At 40.5% G+C, this 22,372-nt stretch overlaps 1 protein-coding gene across 2 annotated transcripts; it reads right to left on the bottom strand.

The window, feature by feature from the left end:
• Positions 1-11,042: 11,042 nt before the first annotated feature.
• ets2 (v-ets avian erythroblastosis virus E26 oncogene homolog 2) lies at positions 11,043-16,932 on the bottom strand. Of its 2 annotated transcripts, none has more exons than XM_031572674.2 (10): positions 16,694-16,932; positions 16,111-16,170; positions 15,363-15,483; positions 15,112-15,234; positions 14,706-14,906; positions 14,532-14,612; positions 14,144-14,365; positions 13,524-13,787; positions 13,151-13,269; positions 11,043-13,023 (listed from the first exon to the last, which is right to left on the bottom strand). In XM_031572674.2, exons 2-10 carry the CDS (start codon positions 16,156-16,158, stop codon positions 12,808-12,810), a joined length of 1,395 nt encoding a protein of 464 aa, XP_031428534.1. In that variant the 5' UTR covers positions 16,159-16,170; positions 16,694-16,932; the 3' UTR covers positions 11,043-12,807. The 2 variants fall into 2 exon arrangements, with proteins under 2 accessions (XP_031428534.1, XP_012679047.2); XM_012823593.3 differs by having other exon boundaries at positions 15,112-15,231; positions 16,694-16,929.
• Positions 16,933-22,372: the final 5,440 nt, after the last annotated feature.

Genomic DNA, 22,372 nt, shown 5'->3' with positions numbered 1-22,372 from the left:
CTTGTGAGATCAATCTTGTTTATTTCAAGTTACAAACTATCTTGTTTATGACGAGTTATTATTGTTTTAATTTATTTTATTTAGTCTTTCAGTTGGGTTTGTGATGTACAGTTTTACGAGCGCATAAAGTGACAGAAGACAGAAGTCGAGATCCAACTAAGCAATCTTCCGATCTTTCTCTACCACCTGAAATCACGATTACCACAGCACTCAAACAGGACTATAACCATAACACTTTTTTGTGTTAAGTTACCGTTTTAAAACTTCCATCTATAATACAAATCTTTTCACGTCAGATTTGCTCATATAGGCTATTGTTGACACTTTTAAAAAACGGGTTTGAACTATGTTCTGATGCAAATGACAGTGATAGATTAAAGTGTGGCTTGTTAATGTCATCCATTTCCTAACCAGCTTCTTAACGACATCGATTTAGTTTATGTTGTTGCTGTTCTGAAGTGACACAGCGGGGCTAATACGGGTTCAGGCTGAGGTTGCGGGGCATGGGGCATAGGACTCGGGGCGTCCACGTGGGGCAATGACATCATCGGGTTAGAAAGTGTGCGGATCGGGCGTCCACACCGTTACGGATCGCTGGCGGGTTCGAATCTACCCACTCTGGAGACCGGATTCAAAAGGTTACGGATTCAGTGACCCAATCCGCCGGGTTCGTGTGGACGAGAGACCGATTTTTTTTTTTCCGGATTCAGGCAATCCAGGTTCCGTGTGGACGGGCCTTAAAACAAGGCCATGTAGCTGCATAGTAGCGCACCTGTTCTGAAAGCCCTCACAATAGCATTGGCAATCCTTTAGTGTCCATCTTCAACATAATTGCACAAGCATTGAAATGTCTTGCGCCACGTAGTTTGTAGTGTCTTGCTGTAATGGAGCTACCGTTAGCTACCAGTTTTGAAAAACGTACATGTACTCTACATTTGTTAATAAATTGCCTTGTTTTTATAAAAAAGAATTATTGTAGATAAGCTTTTCTTGAAGTAAGAAATGCTTGCAAAGCAGATAAAATTGTTTTTTCAATGGATTGCTTTCATGTGCAGTGTTACAAAAAGATAGCTGACAGATGCGTATATAGAAAGCTATCTCGTTGAGAAAAACTTTGAGAAACATCATTCAGTTGTCAATTGGCCAACTTGTGACAAAAGTTGACAGATCGGAAATGTTTCCACCAAAGATGCCACCATTCATTTGTATTTACATTTGAAATATTATGGAATGAATACACTTTACATATAAAAAAAAAGCCCATTTCACACTGAAGTGTATACATTAAACACTTAAAAAAGGGTTTTTGCATAAAGCATGTCCATTCTTTCACTCCGAATCAGATTTGCGAATTTACCACACCCTTCAACCCACATTGAGTCCTCTCACAGGGTCTCTTTATGCCCCTACAACCCTAACCCCTGGAACCTCTCACAGGGTCTCCCTACACCCCTATACCCCTAACCCCTGGAACCTCTCACAGGGTCTCCCTACACCCCTATACCCCTAACCCCTGGAACCTCTCACAGGGTCTCCCTACGCCCCTACAACCCTAACCCCTGGAACCTCTGCTCCACCAATCTCCTAGCAAGATGCGGCTGAAAGCAAGTCTGCCAATTGAATGTTTTGGATCCACAGGAGTCACAGATGTTGCTAATCGTGAGTATGCCAAAACTCCCCTATGTTTAAAGCACTAAAATACCATAGTCACTGAGTGGTCTGACTAACATAGCTGCAGTTACATCATGCAGTTACATCATGCAGTTACCATGCTATTGCTATATAGTGTGACACAACCTAGCATAGTTGCCAAACCAATCACAGTGACACCAAGGCCATATTACATTTAGTATACAGGTTTTTCTGAAATAATTTTCTTTTGAATGATTTGTAACTGCAGTCAGGATGTACAGAAGAGCTAGACATGGATTCTTTAAAAGTCATTGCTTACTTCACTTGAAAATTCAGTAAACAGCCAAGAAGCACATTTTAAGCTATCTACCTTAATCAGAATTGTTTTTATTGCCAAGTAAGTTTACGCCTACCAGGAATTTGCTTTGGCATATTGGTGCAGACAATAAACATAAAACATAATAAGTACTACAGAACATAAGAAAAACAATATATAAAAAATATGTACAGAATATGAAATGGAGGAGCTGTGCAGTGTATGCAGGGATGTGCAAAACAAGAGTGCAGTGTGCAAGATAATGTAATAGACCAAGAATAATGTGTGTTAACAAAACACATGAGTCAGATCTTGAGACTTGAAGCGTGGGGGCGGGATACGAGTCCGTGTCGGTGGGGGGGGGGGGGGGGGGGGGGTGCAGGCCGGGAAGAAGATGGTCTTGTGGCGTGAGGTTTTGGTCCTGATGGCAACAACCCAAGTAATCCATACATACAAAGAAACCAAAACAAATAAGTTCAGAAATTAAGTTATGTGTAACAATGTGAAATAACACAGGGAAAAAGTATTTAACACATGAAGAGAGGGAGGTGCAAAAAGGCATGGAAAGCCAAGACAACAGCTGAAATCTATCAGTAATTAGAAAGCAATCCGGCCCCATGTCAGTGCAATTTAATATCCCAACTGATGGCCTATAAAAAGGTGTCTCATTACCAAGGTGTCCCACAAGAAACATCTCATGATGGGTAAAAGCAAAGAGCTCTCTCAAGACCTTTGCAACCTTATTGTTGCAAAATATACTGATGGCATTGGTTACAGACACATTTCTAAACTTCTGAAGGTTCCAGTGAGAACTGTTGGGGCCATAATCCGGAAGTGGAAAGAACATCATTTCACCATAAACTGGCCACGACCAGGTGCTCCTCGCAACATTTCTGACAGAGGACTGAAAAACAAAGAGTTGTCCAAGAGCCAAGGACCACTTGTGGAGAGCTTCAGATAGACCTGGAATTTGCAGGTACATTTGTTTCAAAGAAAACAATAAGTAATGCACTCAACCGCCATGGCCTGTATGCACGTTCACCACATAAGACTCCATTGCTGAAGAAAAAGCATGTTGAAGCTCGTTTTAAAGTTTGCAGCACAACATTTTGACAAGCCTGTGAAATACTGGGAGAATATAGTCTGGTCAGATGAGAGCAAAATTGATCTCTTTGGATGCCATAAAGCACACCATGTTTGTGTGGAAGAATAGGCCTAAATCACACCTGAGCAATGCATACGACTAGTTTCTACATACAGGAGGCGTCTTGATTACCAACAAAGGCTTTTGTACAAAGTATTAAATAAATATCAGTAAGCGTGTTCAATACTTTTTCCCTGTGTCATTTCACATTATTACACATAACTTAATTTCTGAACTTATTTGTTTTGGTTTCTTTTTTATGTATGGATTACCTGGGCTGTTACCAACATCTGTTGAAAAAATTCATGTCAATAGCACCTTTGGAAATATATTTACTGAGAAAAATGGGGACGTGTTCAATACTTCTTTTACTCGCTGTAAGCCCCTCCAAGTCCTTGATTATAGCCTAACAACACAATTTTAATCAAATCTTTTCACAGCACATATTTCCAAAAAGATTCTGGCTTATCTTGATCTTGTTTTGCATAGGCCTACTTCCAACACTGAGGCCCTGATTGAAGAAAGGAATTAAAATGTGCATTTATGCACTATTAGGACGAAGGTGTGTCACCTAACTCAGACTGGTATTGTGAAATAACTGAGTATTTAGTGTTGGGTTGGCAGCAGCCAAGGCCAGTCGAAGCCAACACAACAGAAATAAGTGTGTCATGTGTCCAAGCTGAATGCTAAGATATCAGTAGCAGAACACCTGTACATATACTACATATTCTATGACTTCCTAGGAGTTTGACACATCTTGACCGAAACCTTATCCATTTCTTCTGTCTCCTCACCAGCCCCTTGGCTTTGGGGAAAGTGAATCATGTTTTGTTATGTTCTTTCCTCAATTCACTTTTTGTTTGAGTTGTGCCTCAATCGTTAGATGGTTTGGATAAAAGCGTATGGCTAAATGTCCAATGTAAGTGTACTAGTGGTGCATTAGAGTAGAAGGGGAAATGGAACCACTATACAGCTGTTACGGTTGGGCCACACCTGTCCTGTTCCTGCTTTGCTAAAACGTTTTTTTTTTTTACAAGGTGACGTTAGCTTTATTAACATTATACTGTAGGTGTCAAAAGTTCACTCCCTAAAATGTGTGTACTCAGGTGATCCGTTTACTCCTCTTCAGTTGAGGGAAATCCCCTGGTGTGGCACAGTTCCAAAGGAAGCGCACACCCAAACACACTGTTTCCTGTAACTGGTGAATACAGCGCACACCCAAACACACTGTTTCCTGTAACTGGTGATTACTCAGAGGCTATATGGCCAAGAGCATCGCTTTACTGTTTAAAAGAATCTTATCTTTAGATAGTATATTTTTTTCCACAACAGATTACCAATGCTAAAGCCTACACTGCAGTGAATCAGCTAGCAGGGGTATCTGATCAAGTCACTCTTAAGGGTTCAGTTTCGTATTATGTCTGGCTCGTTATCTTTAACTATGGGTGTGTGCTGTAACCTTGATTCATTTAATTTCAAGTCAAATATTTACCCAAGCCACCCTACGTCAGACACCTCTGCACCACAAGTGTCGATCTCTATATAATACACACACAAGTGTCGATCTCTATATAATACACACAAGTGTCGATCTCTATATAATACACACAAGTGTCGATCTCTATACAATACACACAAGTGTCGATCTCTATACAATACACACAAGTGTCGATCTCTATATAATACACACACAAGTGTTGATCTCTACATAAGACTTGATTGATGGTCCACATATTCTCCTGGTATGTCTTAATGACTCATGAGTGACCGTTTTTCATGTCGCAATGTACAGAATGTCCTCTTCACTATGTAATTCTTCCTGAATTTCAACATCTCAGTACCTCAGAGTTGTTGACATAAGGGAAGTGTCCTATTGTACCCCGCGGTATAAGAGCCAGTGGAGCACACTCTGTACTGTGTATGCAAGATGCTGAATGGGTTCTTTTGTATATATTGAGTGAAGCAATACAGGAAGTCAGGCCCATTTCCACTTCTGCACAGCGATTTAGGGCTTTTTGGTGTCATTCATTAATGAATTTACTTCAAGTACATTTTGAATTCAGGTAGAGAATGTGACTTAGAGTAAATCCTACAGGGGTGGAACAGTTAGGTAAGGCTCTGAGTTGGTTGTATGCCTGTATTCCTTTTTCTTTTTTTGTGAGCTTGGTCTGACATCTGTAGATATCCTGAACTGAATTTGCATGTTGCACACTGGAGAAAGGCATAAGGGTAACTCAGAGTGTTTGAAAAGACAGCATGCGTAAGGTGGGGCTCTAACCTCTGACGACAGTGCAATAAAAGCATGTTGTAGTGATCCTCTTAAGCATTTTAATGAACCCAGGGGCCGGTTGCCATAGAAGCCAGACGTCATAGCCAAGGCAATTGAATTTTATGACATTAAAACACACTGACTGCTCAGAGGGTTGAGCCAGTAAGCCAATATTGTTATTATTTCTCCTGCCTCCTTTCCTTATGGTCAAATTCCCTTCAAATGTGTGTGTGTGTGAGCCCCGAGACCCTCTATGCACACCCATACAGTCCTCTCCTCACTCTATTCCATGTTACATCTGAAGATAATGTAGAGGCTCAGAGCTGAGAAAAGTCCACTCTCGAAAATCTTCGTCACAATGCATTCATTTAACACCTAATAAGGTATTTGCAATCTCATCATTGTATTCATTGGTATTGCAATTCAGTGTATTTAAAGAAAAAAAAGATACTTTCATATATTATGCTTGTCACTGTTCAAACGTCATGATTGTCACTGTTATATGACTGACCGGGAAATCCTGTTCTTAATGTGTGAGTATTGACCTTAATATCCCGAGTTTATGGTTCATCCTATTATGCTAGTGGAATTTCCCCAGATGCACGTAACAATATGCATGACCATTCCTGTGAATGACTCAGACCTCTGACAGTGCCCTCCACAATTATTGGCACCCTTAGTGAATATGAGCAAAACAGGCTATGAAAGAATATGTCTTTGCTGTTTATCCTCTTGGTCTTTCACTTAAAATATTCACAAAAATCTTAACTTTTCATTGAAGTAAAATTATTGAAAGAAAAAAAAACTGTTGACATTAAATAAATATTTTTCTCCAAAACATGTGTGCCACAATTATTGGCACCCCTAGAAAATCTTCTAATTAAAATCTAACTGAAATATATTTCCAATCATGTTTTACATTTTTAAGTTTACCTGTTTGATTAGAAACTCTTAAGTGGTCAGCCATGACTTCCTATTTCACTGGGGTATAAATATGAGTGTCACACAGGCCAAATTCCCTTAGTCACTCATCACTATGGGAAAGACCCAAGGACACAGTGACGATGTGCGACGAAAAGTTGTTGAGCTGCACAAATCAGGAAATGGATATAAGAAAACCTCTAAACAGTTGAAAATACCCATTTCCACTATCATGGCAATAAGTAAGAAGTTTAAAGCGACAGGAGATGTAAGGAATCAGCCTGGAAGAGGACCTGTCTGTAAATTGACCCCACGCACCGTGGGGAGGATGGTTCGACTGGCAAAAGAATCTCCAAGGATCACAGCTGGAGAATTGCAGAGGTTAGTTGAGTCTTGGGGTCAGAAAGTCTCCAAAACTACCATCAGACGCCACCTACATCACCACAAGTTGTTTTTGAGGGTTGCCAGAAAAAAAGCCTCTGCTGTCAATCAACAACAAACTAAAGCACCTACAGTTTGCCAAATGTAAGTCAGACTTTCAATGGGACCGAGTTATATGGTCAGATGAGACCAAATAAAGCTTTTTGGCAACAAACATTAAACGTGGGTTTGGCGTAGACAGAAAGATAGCCATACAGAAAAGCACCTCATACCCACTGTAAAGTATGGTGGCAGATCTTTGATGTTATGGGGCTGTTTTTCTTCCAAAGGCCCTGGACATCTTGTTAGGATACATGGTATCTCGTACTCCATCAAATACCAGCAGATATTAAATGAAAACCTAACAGCCCCCTCCAGTAAGCTTAAAATGGGCAGTGGTTGAACCTTCCAGCAGGACAATGATCTGAAGCACACCTCAAAATCAACACAAAAATGGTTCACCGACCGCAGAATAAAGGTTTTGCCATGGCCATCACAGTCCCCCGACCTAAACCCCATAGAAAATCTGTGGGATGAGCTGAAGCCGAGTCTACAAACGTTGACCTCAGAATCTGAAGGATCTGGAGAGATACTGTATGTAGGAATGGTCTCAGATCCCGTGCCATGTGTTCACCAACCTCATCACACATAATAGGAGAAGACTCAGAGCTGTTATCTTGGCAAAGTGAGGCTGCTCAAAACATTACATTAAGGGGTGCCAATAATTGTGGCACACATGTTTTGGGGGAAAATATTTATTTAATGTCAACAGTTTTTTTTCTCTTTCAATAATTTTACTTCAATGAAAAGGTAAGATTTTTGTGAATATTTTAAGTGAAAGACCAAGAGGATAAACAGCAAAGACATATTTTTTCATAGCCTGTTTTGCTCATATTCACTAAGGGTGCCAATAATTGTGGAGGGCACTGTGTAGAGCTGCAACCAAAACATCATTTGAGACCTATGGGCTTTTGGAAGTGTGTCTGTGTGCATGTGTATGCATGTCTCCTCATAGTTTTAGACTTTCAGCTACTCCCTCTGCACCTGGATCCTTTCTCACCCTCTGTCTCTCCTCATTAAAACTCAGTTAGCCTGGAGACAAACATCTGCCAATCCACTCAATATAAATGTAAATGTTGCGTTTGGATTGAGGCCGATGGTGCAAAAAAAACCTTAGATCATTTTAGGGAGGAGTTGTGTTGGTTCATGGAGTTCTGTAGTGGTGGTGTCGGTATCAGTTAGCAGGCAGCTACATGCATATAGTGCTGTCAAGCGTGTCTTTTGAATGTACCAACACCTCAACAGACAGAGGCAACAGATATCAGGCGAATGGGTGAGCTGGAACCTCATTCTTCACATTCAATACAATTCATTCATGAGATTTATACGTCTGCTATCTCTTGGTTTTCATTTGACACACACCAAACTGGGCGCAGGCACAACTTCAAATGTGGCACACTAGTAGACATGTTGTCAATGCTTCCCCTGAGACACATGACTGTTCAATCTCACCTTCAAAGTCATTCTGTTCCACTGCATTCATGACTCATTCACACATTCCATTCAGCACACAAAGAATAACACAAAAATAATATACATCTATGCTAGCAAACATGCGAGAGCTAATAAAGCTTTTTGCAGATCTTTTATTTAACCTTATATACCTGCCATGTTCTGAAGAGTTCCTGGCACACAATGGCCTTTGTACCAAAATGGTGGTAGGGCATCTCTGTCAACATTTTGTTCTTTCAGCTTTCACACTGTGAAGAGGGCTGTCTGTGATCCCAGATGGTCAGTGAAGACAGATGGACTAGCTACTCTATGCTTTACAGCAAATTATCTGATGCTCCTTTGGATCACACATCATCACCACTTATTCCCTCAGAGACACTGTGGTGATGTCACAGAGGGGAAGGACGTGTGAACGTTGACAGGGAGTGACAAAGTGCTTATTATGGTGGTGGCTGGGATGCTAAGGACATTCAACACCAATATTATTTTCAAGAAATGATCAAGTGAAGCAAAGCTCTATGTAGTGGACTTGAAAATGCTTGAATATGTTCTCCCTTTGACACTGCTTGGTCATGTTAACATTGCAAACCAGGGTGTTTTAAAAGGGCCTGTCCAGTGAAAGCATTCATGAAAGAGGAAAAGAAATTGGCGTCTGTAACTCTAAGTGGCCTTATATGGAAACCGCTTCTAAAACATAGACTGCTAATAACACCACTGACATCACTAATAGCACCACTGACATCACTGACATCACTAATAACACCACTGACATCACTAATAGCACCACTGACACCACTGACATCACTAATAACACCACTGACATCACAGCACCACTGACATCACTAATAACACCACTGACATCACTAATGACATCACTGACATCACTAATAACACCACTGACATCACTAATAGCACCACTGACATCACTAACAACACCACTGACATCAAAAATAGAGTCAGCATATACAAAATAAACTAGGCTAGAGAGCATTGACATTTCGTTGCCTCTGTACTTGTACTCTGTGCAATGACAATAAATTAAATTGAATCCAATCCAATTGAATGAAATGCAACATTGTAAACCAATTCAACTAGCAAAAGGTGTATTACTCATGCCAAAAACACACGAGGCACTGTATATAATCCCAGAAGAAGAGAAGAGTGACCTTAGTGTAACTCCAGTCTAGAGCAGGGGACATTGCAGAAGAATTGGACAAGGCTTTTCAGAAGCACCTGTCAGGCTGAGCCCTGAGAGTGTGCCCATCACTTCACATCTGCTCTTTATACCAGTAGGCAGGTGGTTGTGTCCATCACTTCACATCTGCTCTTTATACCAGTAGGCAGGTGGTTGTGTCCATCACTCCACATCTGCTCTTTATACCAGTAGGCAGGTGGTTGTGTCCATCACTCCACATCTGCTCTTTATACCAGTAGGCAGGTGGCTGTGCCCATCACTCCACATCTGCTCTTTATACCAGTAGGCAGGTGGTTGTGTCCATCACTTCACATCTGCTCTTTATACCAGTAGGCAGGTGGTTGTCCGATCACTTCACATCTGCTCTTTATACCAGTAGGCAGGTGGTTGTCCGATCACTTCACATCTGCTCTTTATACCAGTAGGCAGGTGGTTGTCCGATCACTTCACATCTGCTCTTTATACCAGTAGGCAGGTGGTTGTCCGATCAAAGGAGTTAGGCTATGTAAGTTTGGACAGGTCACTGTGTGACTTAATTGTCATTATATCTGTCTGGCAGGAAAACAATGTAGAAACAATACTCTGAACACTTAGCATGTCCATGAGTCAACAGAACCGATCCATGGGGCCTCCGAGGGAAGTGAGAGGTATTGGGAACAGCGAAGGTAGTCTAGACTAGGAGGGGAAGAAGGAGACGAAGTGAGGTAGTCTAGACTAGGAGGGGAAGAAGGAGACAAAGTGAGGTAGTCTAGACTAGGAGGGGATGAAGGAGACAAAGTGAGGTAGTCTAGACTAGGAGGGGAAGAAGGAGACAAAGTGAGGTAGTCTAGACTAGGATTTACATTTACATTTAGTCATTTAGCAGACGCTTTTATCCAAAGCGACTTACATATGTGCGACTTACAATGTATACACATTTTACATTTACACTGATGGCACACTGCACATCAGGAGCAATTAGGGGTTCAGTGTCTTGCTCAAGGACGCTTCGACAGGGAATCGAACTAGCAACCTTCTGATTACTAAACGACTTCTCTACCTCCTGTACCACTGTCGCCCCCAGGAGGGGAAGAAGGAGACAAATTGAGTGGATAGAGTTCACTTACACAGACTAACCTGGGCAAGTAGGTTCCTACATTTGTACCACCATGCTACACATGTTAATATTTTGATGGTCCCACAGATTGTTTTTTTTTTTTTTACTAAACACACAGGTTGTCATTTTAATGCTATTCCAATGTTATTTGTGCAACAGTGGCATGACGTGTTATTCATGTAGCTTATATGAAATGAAACCTGCTGAAAACCAGCATATGTTGGTAGATGGTTTTAGCGGGTATGACCTGATAAACCATCAAAATCATGTGAAAACCTTAAACCGGTCAAACAGTTTAACCAGCTTAAACTTCTTTTTTTTTTCCAGTAAGGAAGCACCATCTCAAACCAGTCAGTCATAAATCAATTGTATTCTACTGGAAGAAACCTGTCTGTCAATGAAGCTTTTAGGATTTCATCATTTTTATATTGCTGTGAAAGACAAAATTGATAACATTCAGTTTTACTGGCTTCATATATTAGGTAACACTCTGCATTCACCACCATCGTTTTCCTTCAAGAAAGATGAAGACATCTGTGTCATAAAATAATACGTTTTTAATCACAATTGGAGCTGTACAGTATGGCTTCTGTTCACACAGGGGTACAGGCTAGAATTACTTTCAAAAGAATTGCATTATACACAACATGACAGTTGACAATACAAGGTAAAGCTAATCTCACTACACTGAACTACAGCTGTAAAACAGATAGTCATGTAATATAGGGATTCTGCCACAAGCCCACATTTAGTAAGACAAAATAAATAAAAGCTCTGCAGAATAACTCTGTCTTCCTCTGTTACACCACTTCCTGATCAAACTACAAAAGTCTTATTAAATATTCCAATGTTTTACACGCACAGGATAATAAAACAGATCATATAAAAATAGTTCCTTTATAAAAACACAGCATTAAGCTAGTTCAGCTTTTGTTTAAGTGTAAACAGTGTAAACAGTGTAAACAGTGTCAAGTGGATAAACAATAGATGTGTTATTTACGGAGACAGATGCATCAGTTAATTAAAAAGTTTAAAAGATTGGACTGGTTGCACTTAGTAATACATCCATAGCACATTCTATGGAGTCCAACACATCTGCAACAACATAGATAAATAAACTGCATCCAAGCGTAAGATATTACATGCAAATGTGTAGTAGATTAATGTAGTACTAGAAACAGGTTAAGAATCATTGCTTTAGCAATCCCACATAATGCTCACTATCAGATAAAAGCATTTCTGTAGTCAAGAAAATTGCACGTATACAAAAATCCTATTTAAAGCAAAGCAGCAAATCTCCAGCCAGTTTTTTTTCTAGATAAAAAGGACAAACACATCTTAGAGCAGTATAGTAACCGGTCATCTGAGGCACAGTTCATGTTTTAGGTTTCAATGAAATATTTCTCAAACCTGTCTGAACACCATGTGCTGAACGTGACAAGCAGCTTTGGTACAAGGTTTTAAAAACAGTAAAATGCAATCCGAAAAACAGACACTAGACATTCATATCACTTTGGCCTGAGCAATAAAACATGGTGGCAGTCATGCTTCAGTGAATTGGCTACATTCCCCCAAAGATCATTAAAACACAGTCAAATACAGAAATAACAAGGCATCCACTTTAAAGCACTGACCTATTGTAAGGCCATACTATATGCAATCAGTCTCAGGAGACCATGCAGTGACCTGGCTAGAGATGAAAAGTGCCACACTCCTCAGACTACAACAGGCCAGTAGAGTGTTGGGTTGACGGCACACCCACACTAAACTTATAAACTGTTTAAGAGAACCAAATACACAATTACACATTCACACTGCAGGAAACAACATCACATATTTCAAATAGCCGTGCTGTTACGCCAAGATCACTTATTCGTCATCAAGACAGCCTCCAGACATCTGACATGGAGAATAATCACCACCAGGTGTCCACCACTAGGCAGTGGCTCATTTAAATTAGCAATTACAATTTTACAGTGATAACCACAATCAGTGCATAAGTATTTGAGACATTACTCGATCACCTCAAATCCATTTCTGTTATCTGCGTAAATGAAACGCCAGGGTTGCCCTATAGAGTCAGAGCTGGCTGAGCAATGCATTTCCCTCCATGAGGTCCACTCTCCTCAAATAAAGAACCGCTCAGTCAGCACCTCCTGCCACCATGCCCTCAGTGACCTTCAAACCAAGAACCATGAACCTCACCAAACTATGAAATGGAGGTGCCCAAGAAGCTGTATCTCCAGGTGGAGTCTTAAAAACCTCATCACTTGGCTCAACACTGAGAAACATTCCACAGTGTTCAGTCGTCCGTGTCAGGTTGAACTCCCAACAGAATATGCAGGTCCTCCGCTGAGTAGCCCAGTAGGTTCTGGAGGTCACAGACGAAGCGGTACACGTAGCGTTTCCCAGGCGTCTTGTGGATAATATTCTTGTCATAATAGTAGCGCAGACCTCGGCTGAGTTTCTCGTAGTTCATCTTCGGCTTGTTCTTCCTCCGTCCCCAGCGCCGAGCCACCTGTTCACGCACACAAGATGGGATGTGTTTGAATTCTGCAGCTGATGATGACGATGTACAGCCTTACCAGAAGTTAAAGTGTATAGCATATGGTATTGTCTAGCTGTAAAGACAAAGGTTATCTTACCTCATCAGGGTCGATGAGCTTAAATTCCCACCCATCGCCAGTCCAGCTAAGGATGCTTTGGCATGCTTTATCTGTCAAGAGCTCTAGCAGGAACTGCCATAGCTGTATCGGGCCACTCCCTGTTCATACAAACATATGGAAAGGTTACAATGTCATCAGGAATTCTAGAATACTGTGTGCTTTCAACAACCCGTTTTTTTAAATACACTTTTTTTTTCAAATTCTTGTCAGCTGATGGTTACTGTGTGAATGCTTATTTAATATTGGTGTTGAATTTGATGTAAAATCTTTGTTTAAATACAACTGGCCTCAATAAGGACAAGGTCCATTTCTTCTCTAGAGGGGACGTAGGTGGGACAGATTTAAAACACACCTGTGAATCCAGCCAAGACAGCAGCAGGGATGACAGGTTTGCCCTTCTCGACGGGCTCGTTCCTCTCCAGCACGTAGTCTTTGAAAGACAGGCCCTGCTTCCCCATCCCAAACGGAGCTGTGATGTACTCATCATCAAAGCTGTCCTGCGAGGGAACGCGCTGCATGTCTGCCAGAGAGGACTGACTGCCCCACGAGCGCAGCATGGACTCAGCGCCGTCAAAGCTCTCCACACTGTCCACTGAGCTTTGGTCATGGGATGAAACTGCAAGCAGAAATAAAAGTGGTTGTTCAGCTGTTCATGTAACCCAAGCAGTACAAACCAATAATCAAGTATCTTTTTTTGCTACACACACACATTCACCTTACTTTTTACATTTACATTTAGCAGACGCTTTTATCCAAAGCGACTTACATATGTGCGACTTACAATGTATACACATTTTACATTTACACTGATGGCACACTGCACATCAGGAGCAATTAGGGGTTCAGTGCCTTGCTCAAGGACACTTCGACAGGGAATCGAACTAGCAACCTTCTGATTACTAAACGACTTCTTTACCTCCTGTACCACTGCCGTTATTAGCAGAGTTCTCTGAAACAGTGTAATAAACTCACTGTGTTTTGAGATACCAGGCCTGATGGGAGACCCTGTGAAGATCTGCCTGTTGTTGATGTAGCTGATATTCACAGTGCTCAGCTGGGGTTTGGTGAAGGAGTACTCCTGATCCTGAGTCAGTGCTGCCAATGAGGTTTCATCTGAAGCCTCAAACAGCTCCCTCAGTAAGCTGCTGTTGTCAGGCACCTGAGACGAACACAGACCATCCTCCAAACCAAAGCCTTTTGGAGAAAACAAACGTTGTCAGCTTCATTCTGCCACCACACATCAATACATCACACAGTGGATATAATTAAATTAATTTCAATAATATGCGTAAACTATTTGTGTGTATATATATATATATATATATTCAATTGTGTTTTTCAATGATGTCTGCAGACTTACCAACAATGTCTTTGCTAATCCATTTGGGGACTGCTTGCACTGCCTGAGCACGGACAGCTGAGTTGACCTTTTCATGACACCCTAGATTTAAGAGAGACATCCATCATCTGTTAATGCAGTGTATATGGCAGCATACATTACAAGCGGTAAGGTTTGTATTATTAAACCACATACCTTTCATCATCTGATCCAAGTGCTCCCAGAGTATTTCGCCGACAAAGTCAGGGGCTAGCTCCAGGAAGTTGTCTTTTCCAAGGTCACAAAGCTCTTGGCCATTCATGTCAAACTTGAAGAAGTTCACATTCGTGAGGCTGAACTCAGTAGAGGCCCAGTGCAACCACTTCATGACGTGCTGCCTGCTCCACTTGTGCGGGTCTATTAATGCACAGAACAAAAAGATAGTCACTTCTAGAGTCACAAGTATATAGAAAAGAAACTGAACACTTTAGAGAGGGACACAAATGAACATGTGATGTTTTCCGAGGCTTAAATCAATCAATCAATCAATCAATCAATCAATCAATCAATCAATCAATCAATCAACATGTCCTATCTGAGACCAGTGGTTAATGAGACTCACCATTTGCGATTCCACAGATGTGCTTCACCTTTGCAAAGCCATTAAAACTGTCCTTCAGTGCCTGGCTCATGACTGCTTTACTACACGGAGTGAGCAGCGGTACAGTACCTGGCTCCATGTCTGCTAGAGGCAGGAAGAAAACAAGAACAAAAGTTTACAATCCCTTTTAATAATGTATGGAAACATTACCTTCAAACACTAAATGAATTCACAGTGGGGGTAAAAGGTCGGTGTTTGTCTAGTTTGCTTACCGTGTGTGACACAGTCCAGCCCGGAGGGCACCTCTTGGAGCGACTGCTCTTCAGCACCCGCCAGGTGGTATCCGGAGAACAATGACATGGGATGTTCAAACATGTCAAAGGCAGTCTGACGCTGAAAACAAATGTAAACAGATGTAAATACCAGGTCAACAACAAGACCACTCAGGCCCCTCCTGGTAAGAATAACAAATTGAAATCCATGGAACCGTCACGTCACTGAATATCAGTCATCTGGAAAGCAAACTCAACATTTCAAATCACGTTGACAATGCATCTGCCCTGAGGGCACTTCCTTGAATGCATTTGCCATTGCAACTCAAAATCATCAGCCTCTTATCAGGGTTTCGGCTTGTCGTGACTGGTCGAGAGAATGTGTCCATATATGGCTTTCCTCTTCCGATGGTTTCAAAACTCTCTCGGAGGACTGGCAGTCACCCAGCAACCCTGCGTGGGTGGGTGCCACAAAGAGACAAACCAACCTCTCTGCAAATCAGTTTAAACCAACAAAGTCTCTTCAAATTGGATTAAATATGATAAAGAACCTGTCAAATTAGCTCTAACTAAAATCTGTAATACATTACAGAAGCCTCCATACTGCAGAGTATGCCTAGGCTTCGAATAGGCTGCTAAAAGCCTACAAATTCCACTAATAGCTTAATCAGACATTTAAAAAAAAAAATCTCGATATACAAAATAGGCAATATGTTTTTCATTGATTTGGTTGAAGGTCGCAGCTTACTTTTAATGAAGAGCGAAAGCCAGCTGACAGGGGCATCACCTGTTCCATGTTGAGGTCAAACTGAAATGATTTAAGAAAGACAAATATGTTATTTCCTTGTCTATCAAACGTATAGTAGACGTAAATTGGCTTCGCAATTAAAAACGAGATTCACATCCCTTTACGATTAAGGTATGTAATCACTTAAGGGTATGGCGATGAACACCCCGCCAACAAACAGAAACGCATTTAACAGGGATAAGAGATCGCCCAATTCACCCACTCCTCAGAGCTGAGAATGATGACAGAAATTACTCATACTATCGTCGAGTTGAGGATAGTCCCTTATCTAAAAGTGTGGGCCAGAACATACTGGTAGGCTATGGAATAATTATAGTCAAAATGTTGTCTTCTTAGCTACCAAGCAATGTCGCAGATATTTCGTTGTGACACCAAAATCACCTTTAGTTGAGACAAATTCGAATGCCATATGTTTTTTAAACACAACCCAAACACGTTCCACTTCTCGGCGGCTTGAGCCTGACAAAAAAAATTAGGTAACGTTATTGCCTTGGCCATGTATTAAATCAAAAAGCCAACCTACCTGTTGAACTGTTTGGCTTCTTATTCACGACAAATAAATCTGATAATGAATCTTCCGGAAACACCCTTTGTCTTTTCTAGTAGCTAGCGAAAGTAGCCTACTGAAAGGCGGTTATTCCTGATGAACAAACGGAGGGTTAAAGTAATCCTTAGGTTATGATGTAGTCCACGTAGGAGAGACCGTCTTATCAATGAGGAAGTGTGTGTCGTCTTGCTTTTTTCAGAAAGCGAACAGAGTCCTAAGTGGGAGGAGCAAACAATAATCGTGTAGGCTAATAGTGAGTCCTTCGACTGCACTTTTCCAGGATTTCCACCAGGAAGTTAAACTCGAACGTCTCACAACACCAGTGGTAAATTTGGGCAAATGTGTTAGTGTCTACAAGTTGTGACGTAGGCCTACCTACTGAAGCCAGCACAACAATTAAAACAAATACAGAGAAGTGTCAAACGAACACCTGTAAGGACTGTGGAACTCAAAATGTTGTGACTGCTTTCATTTTGTTGAAATAAGGTGCAATATTTTCAAAGTTTGATTTTAGTAGTCCAGAAGTAATCCTTAAATATTCAGGTTAGATTACATTTTTTAATAATCCAGTGGATTATGTTGATAGTTTCAAAAATTGCAGTGCAATTTGGATTCAGGTAGCCTACTGACTACAATTCAAAGCAATCTGACTTAACACTGATCATGTGAGAGAGTGATAACTTTTTGTTGTTTTTAAGGGAACAGAACCAAACTTCTGATGGTATTGGATTTGTTGAAAAGGAGAAGTAAAACAACGACAAATCCAGGGGAGTGTGGCCGTGGTCACAGACAGAAATGCCCCCCTGCTCAATTCTCACCTGCCTCTAGTGATGTGAAGGATGAGGTCAGCAAAAACAAACTGATTGATTTAGAAACAGTGCATTTGTTGAATGCCCAGTGACCTTTTTTTTTCTTGTTTTCAAAGGAGGAATATGTTAATTGCAAAACAAGAAAAACAACAAGAAGAGGGGTTTAACGAAAGCTCTATCAAAACTATTTCTTGTGGAGTACCAAGTCAGTGAATAGGCTTGAGATATTTTTCACACCAACTGATTTGCTCTTTCTTTTGTGCACATAGGCTTACCTGCATAACCTACGATGTCTCATCATCATCCTCATCACCTCATCATCATCATCATCATCACATCATCATCATCATCATCATCACCTACGATGTCTCATTCTCTCGTTGTCTCTCTCTGTAGAATAGCTTTGCGTCATCTCTGTAGAATAGCTTTCAGTCATTTAGATTCCCTTCACCTTGGTTTAGAAAAGTTGTGTAGCTGTATGTGTTCATATCATGTCATACAAAAAGGCTTCCCACCTACGTACAGCCCCATCTTCTTTTGAGGACTACAAAAATAGAGAAACGTCATGACTGCAAACTTTCTAAAAAGTTGTGGGTTTCTTAAATGTAATAGCTGAATTGTTAAAGTCGGTAGTCCCTTGATCACGCTGTCGTAAACTCAATCCCTGTTTCCCCCAAGCGTCACTGAGCGTTCATTTGTCTTTTTTTTTTTGTCACAGATCAAGTTATCCCACCAGCACCATCCAGCCCAGTTACTCCACCACCATCCTCACCACCCCCACCAGCATCATCATCAACACCATCATCATCATCACCAATACACACATATCATTGAACTATACTCTCACTCACATCCAAATATGAATTGTCTAATAAACTCAACCAGAGATATTAAGGAGAAATATTCAGAGGGAAAAAGCTCTAGTTGTCTAAAAGGCCACCTGGGTATAGATGCCTTGATCAGCACGTCATAGGCCAACATTCTGGTCTGTATAGATCACTTTTGGAGAGTTTTGAATTAAGCAATACGACACGAATGAGAGGTTGGTAAAGGATATGTCCAAATAAATCTGAGGGGTCGAGAGATAATTAATGAGAGAGGAAAGGAGAAAAATACTAAGTTCTGATACATAAATTTGTTTTCAGATTTTTGATTTTTTTTCTCTAATCTTTGATTTTTGGTGAAATATTGAATCATTCGAACATTTATTGAAATGAAACCATGTTAGAAATATATGGGGGAAAAAATCATTATTTGGTGGAACTGCTAGCTATTTATCTATTTTAGTTATCAAATCATACCTGTTTTAGAGGAGTTTATTCAATTTCGTGACAACCAATGGATGTGGTCAAATGTTGCCACGGGTAGACACTCCTCTCTCTGTCGTTCTTCCTCTGGCTCCTCCTCCTCTACTCTATGTACTCTGCGTCTTGGACCATACCATACCTGTCAAGTCTCGGTTTAGCCATGAGACTCATGGATTTTCAACATTTCTCATGTCTCACGTACGTGACACAGAATCTCACGGCAAAAGCATAGGATAGTGGTAAATGGACTGCATTAATATAGCACTTGTCTACTCATGGGGCACTCGAAGCGCTTTACAGATGAATGCCTCAGACATCTACCCTTTCACACACCAGAGGCTACTATCTGAGGTCCCAACCTGCACATCAGGAGCTTGGTTGAGGGAGGTTGGGAGTTCAGTAACAGTTCAGTGTCTTGCTCAAGGACACTTCGACACCTGGTGGGGAGGAGTTGGGATCGAGTTAGCAATCTTCCGACTGCTGAACGACTCCTCTACCTCCTGAACTACTATCGCCCCAATAATATCAAGTCCATTAGGAGAGACTGAGGCGAGGGAGAGACTGCCATGTTCAAACTGTGCGAAAATAGCTAATCTCACTATGTGTGTGTAGCAGTTTTAGGCTACTATAGTCAATGAACTTCTTATCTTGAGGCGAACCAGACCTGTTTACAAAATGCTTTGCAAATGTAACAGTATGCGTGGACGTGTTATCTTTTGTGTGTGTGTGTGTTTTTGTGTGTGTGTGTGTGTGTGTGTGGGCGGTGGAGATGGAAGTAACTCCAACTCTAGTGTGTTGCCTATTTTCGGAGCGGTGGGCATGTTTTCAGGATAACAAGCTTAGCTTTGGCTAACATACATAGCGGGTCATTCATATAACAAGTCCATATGAGCTGGTTTATATTTGCAAACAATAGAAATACTGCAAACATACAGTGCCTTGCATAAGTATTCACCCCCTTGGATGTTTTACCCTTTTATTGCTTTTATAAATCAATCTTGGTCAATATAAGTTGGCTTTTTGGACAAACAAAATGCACAAAAAGCCCTCTTTAATGTCAAAGTGAAAACAGATTTCTACACAGTTATGTCAATTAAATAAAAATATCTAATGAAAATAAGTGATTGCATAAGTATTCACCCCCTTTAAATAGACTGACCTAATTCAACAGAGGTCCAGCCAATTGGTGCTAGAAGTCTCACAATTAGTGAAATGGGGATCAGTGTGCAGTGAATGTGTCTCAAGTGATTGTAGTATAGCGACACCTGTGTCTGGGAAGGTCCATTCACTGGTCAGTATTCAGTAGTGCTGTCAGTTTAACGCGTTATTAACGGCGTTAACGCAAACCCATTTTAACGGCGTTCATTTTTTTATCGCGAGATTAACGCGATTTTTTTTTATATAATTTTTTTTTTTTTATTATCATTATTTTTTTTATTTTTTTTAGATTACCATTCTTTTTGGCCTCGCAAACTGTGTAGTAGGCTAACGTTACGGTTTGAGTGAATGGTGAGCGCGATACGGCGAAATGGATGATAAAAAGCTTCTGAATGGAAAGTTTACTTTTAAAAGTTGTGCAAAAGAAGCGAGCTTCACTGTTGTCTGAAAATGTCAACAGGCAGCTGGCTGAAAGCAAAGAAGTAGTAGGCTTACCTTTTATTTATAACCTAACTGTTACGGTTCATTGTTTCTGAAATAAGAGGCCTGACTGCTATGTTCCCAGCCAACTTGAAAAAAAGAAAACATTAAGCCATGGTTTAACTGCACTATAGGCTGAGTCCTTGTTTACCTGAAATGTGCACTTTATAATTTTATTTTGTACCGCCCTGTTTGGCAATGTTGGTTTTCAATAAAATAAAACATTTGCATAAAGCAAGCCAATCCATTTTTCCATGTTGATAAGGGCATTAAAATAAAAATAAAATTATGGAAAAAAATTATAAACGAAGGGACATTTAGAATAGATACAAATTTGCGATTAATCGCGATTAATTTTAAGTTAACTATGACATAAATGCGATTAATCGCGATTAAATATTTTAATCGTTTGACAGCACTAGTATTCAGTAATCAGTATTCTTGGCTACTGTTACACCATGAAGACCAAAGATCACTCCAAGCAACTCAGAGAAAAGGTTATGAAAAGTATAGGTCAGGGGAAGGATACAAAAAAATGTCCAAGGCACTAAACATCCCCTGGAATTCTGATAAATCCATCATCAAGAAATGGAAGGGATATGGCACATGTGTAAATCTGCCTAGGGCAGGCCGTCCTCACAAACTGAGTGATCGTGCAAGAAGGAGACTAGTAAGAGAGGCCACCAAGACACCTATGACTACTCTGAAGGAGTTTCAAGCTTCAGCAGCTGAGATGGGAGAGACTCTGCATACAACAACTGTTGCCCGGGTTCTTCACCAATCAAAGCTTTATGGAAGAGAGCCACTGTTGAGAAAAAGCTCCACTTTGGTCTCATTAGACCACAGAACCTTCTTCCACTTGACCATGGAGTCTCCCACATGCCTTTTGGCGAACTCTAGTCGATATTTGATATATGAGTTTTTTTCAACAGTGGCTCTCTTCCATAAAGCTTTGGCGTTTTCATTTAGCAGCTGATATGTCATGCTGAAACACCTCTCGTTACTAATATATAATTAGGTGCACTTTACGCATCTCCTCCCATCTCTTTGCGACGAACACCCACTTTCCCTTATACCCCTCCCAGCAGCGGTAATCTAAAGTGCGCCACCTTTGTAAATACGGTTTTAGGTTTTTACCTGCTATTTTACGCCTGAAACGGGCGCAATCCTGTTAGTAAATGAGGCACAAAGTATGCTTTTTTTTTCAATGAATCAGTATTGAGTAGTTACAGGTATTCAAATTTATGAGGCCCAAATATTTGCATAGCCTATTTTTCATATTTGATTTCATTTCACACAACTAAATACTGCTACACAAAATATCTTTGTCTGGAAAGCACCCCAGTACTCAGTGTTAACTAGAAAATGAATAATACACCACTGTGATCTTTTTGGGTGAAGACAGAGTAAATTATCATGCAGCCTCAGAGGGGTGCCTAAACTTTTTGATACGACTGTATACTGCCTTCTGTTTTGGTTTTCAGTGGCTGTTGCTTAGCAACTGCCTTCCTTTTCTCTTCTCGTGTAACAGTGTGTGAATGCAAAGCCAAATGGATTTATATTATGGTCACAGAAACCACTCAATTTAGGATATTTTTAAGATTATTGACACAAGTGTGTTGTAGCTAACTTGGCCCTAGCTACCCATTCATTTACTTTATGTACTGATGTATTGATTAGTGATTCAATTTTAATGAATTATTAGTTGCATCATAAAATGGCATGTTGATGAGGCCAGTCCGATTTCTGTTTGATGAAATATTTTGATGTTGAGGTATGATATAATTTTTAATATAGTGTTCAGAATCATTAGAGTAACAGAAACAGGTATACTATTTAGTCATATGAAATAGTTTTAAAGGATTACTGTGGTCTTTTTTTTACGGTATCTATCAGTGTAC

This window comes from Clupea harengus, chromosome 8 (genome assembly GCF_900700415.2).
Source record: "Clupea harengus chromosome 8, Ch_v2.0.2, whole genome shotgun sequence".
NCBI lineage: Eukaryota > Metazoa > Chordata > Actinopteri > Clupeiformes > Clupeidae > Clupea > Clupea harengus.
Note: the sequence above shows the minus strand (reverse complement) of the source record. Positions and strands in the feature narration are given on the sequence as shown.

Excerpts from the sequence above, each read along its gene's own strand:
- ets2 (XM_031572674.2), bottom strand. The coding sequence starts at position 16,158 with ATGGAACAGGTGATGCCCCTGTCAGCTGGCTTTCGCTCTTCATTAAAA. Across the intron at positions 15,484-16,110 it reads GCTTTCGCTCTTCATTAAAA|CGTCAGACTGCCTTTGACAT; the intron begins GTAAGCTGCGAC and ends ATTTGTTTTCAG. Across the intron at positions 13,270-13,523 it reads TGTCTTGGCTGGATTCACAG|GGAGTGGCCCGATACAGCTA; the intron begins GTGTGTTTTAAA and ends TTGTATGAACAG.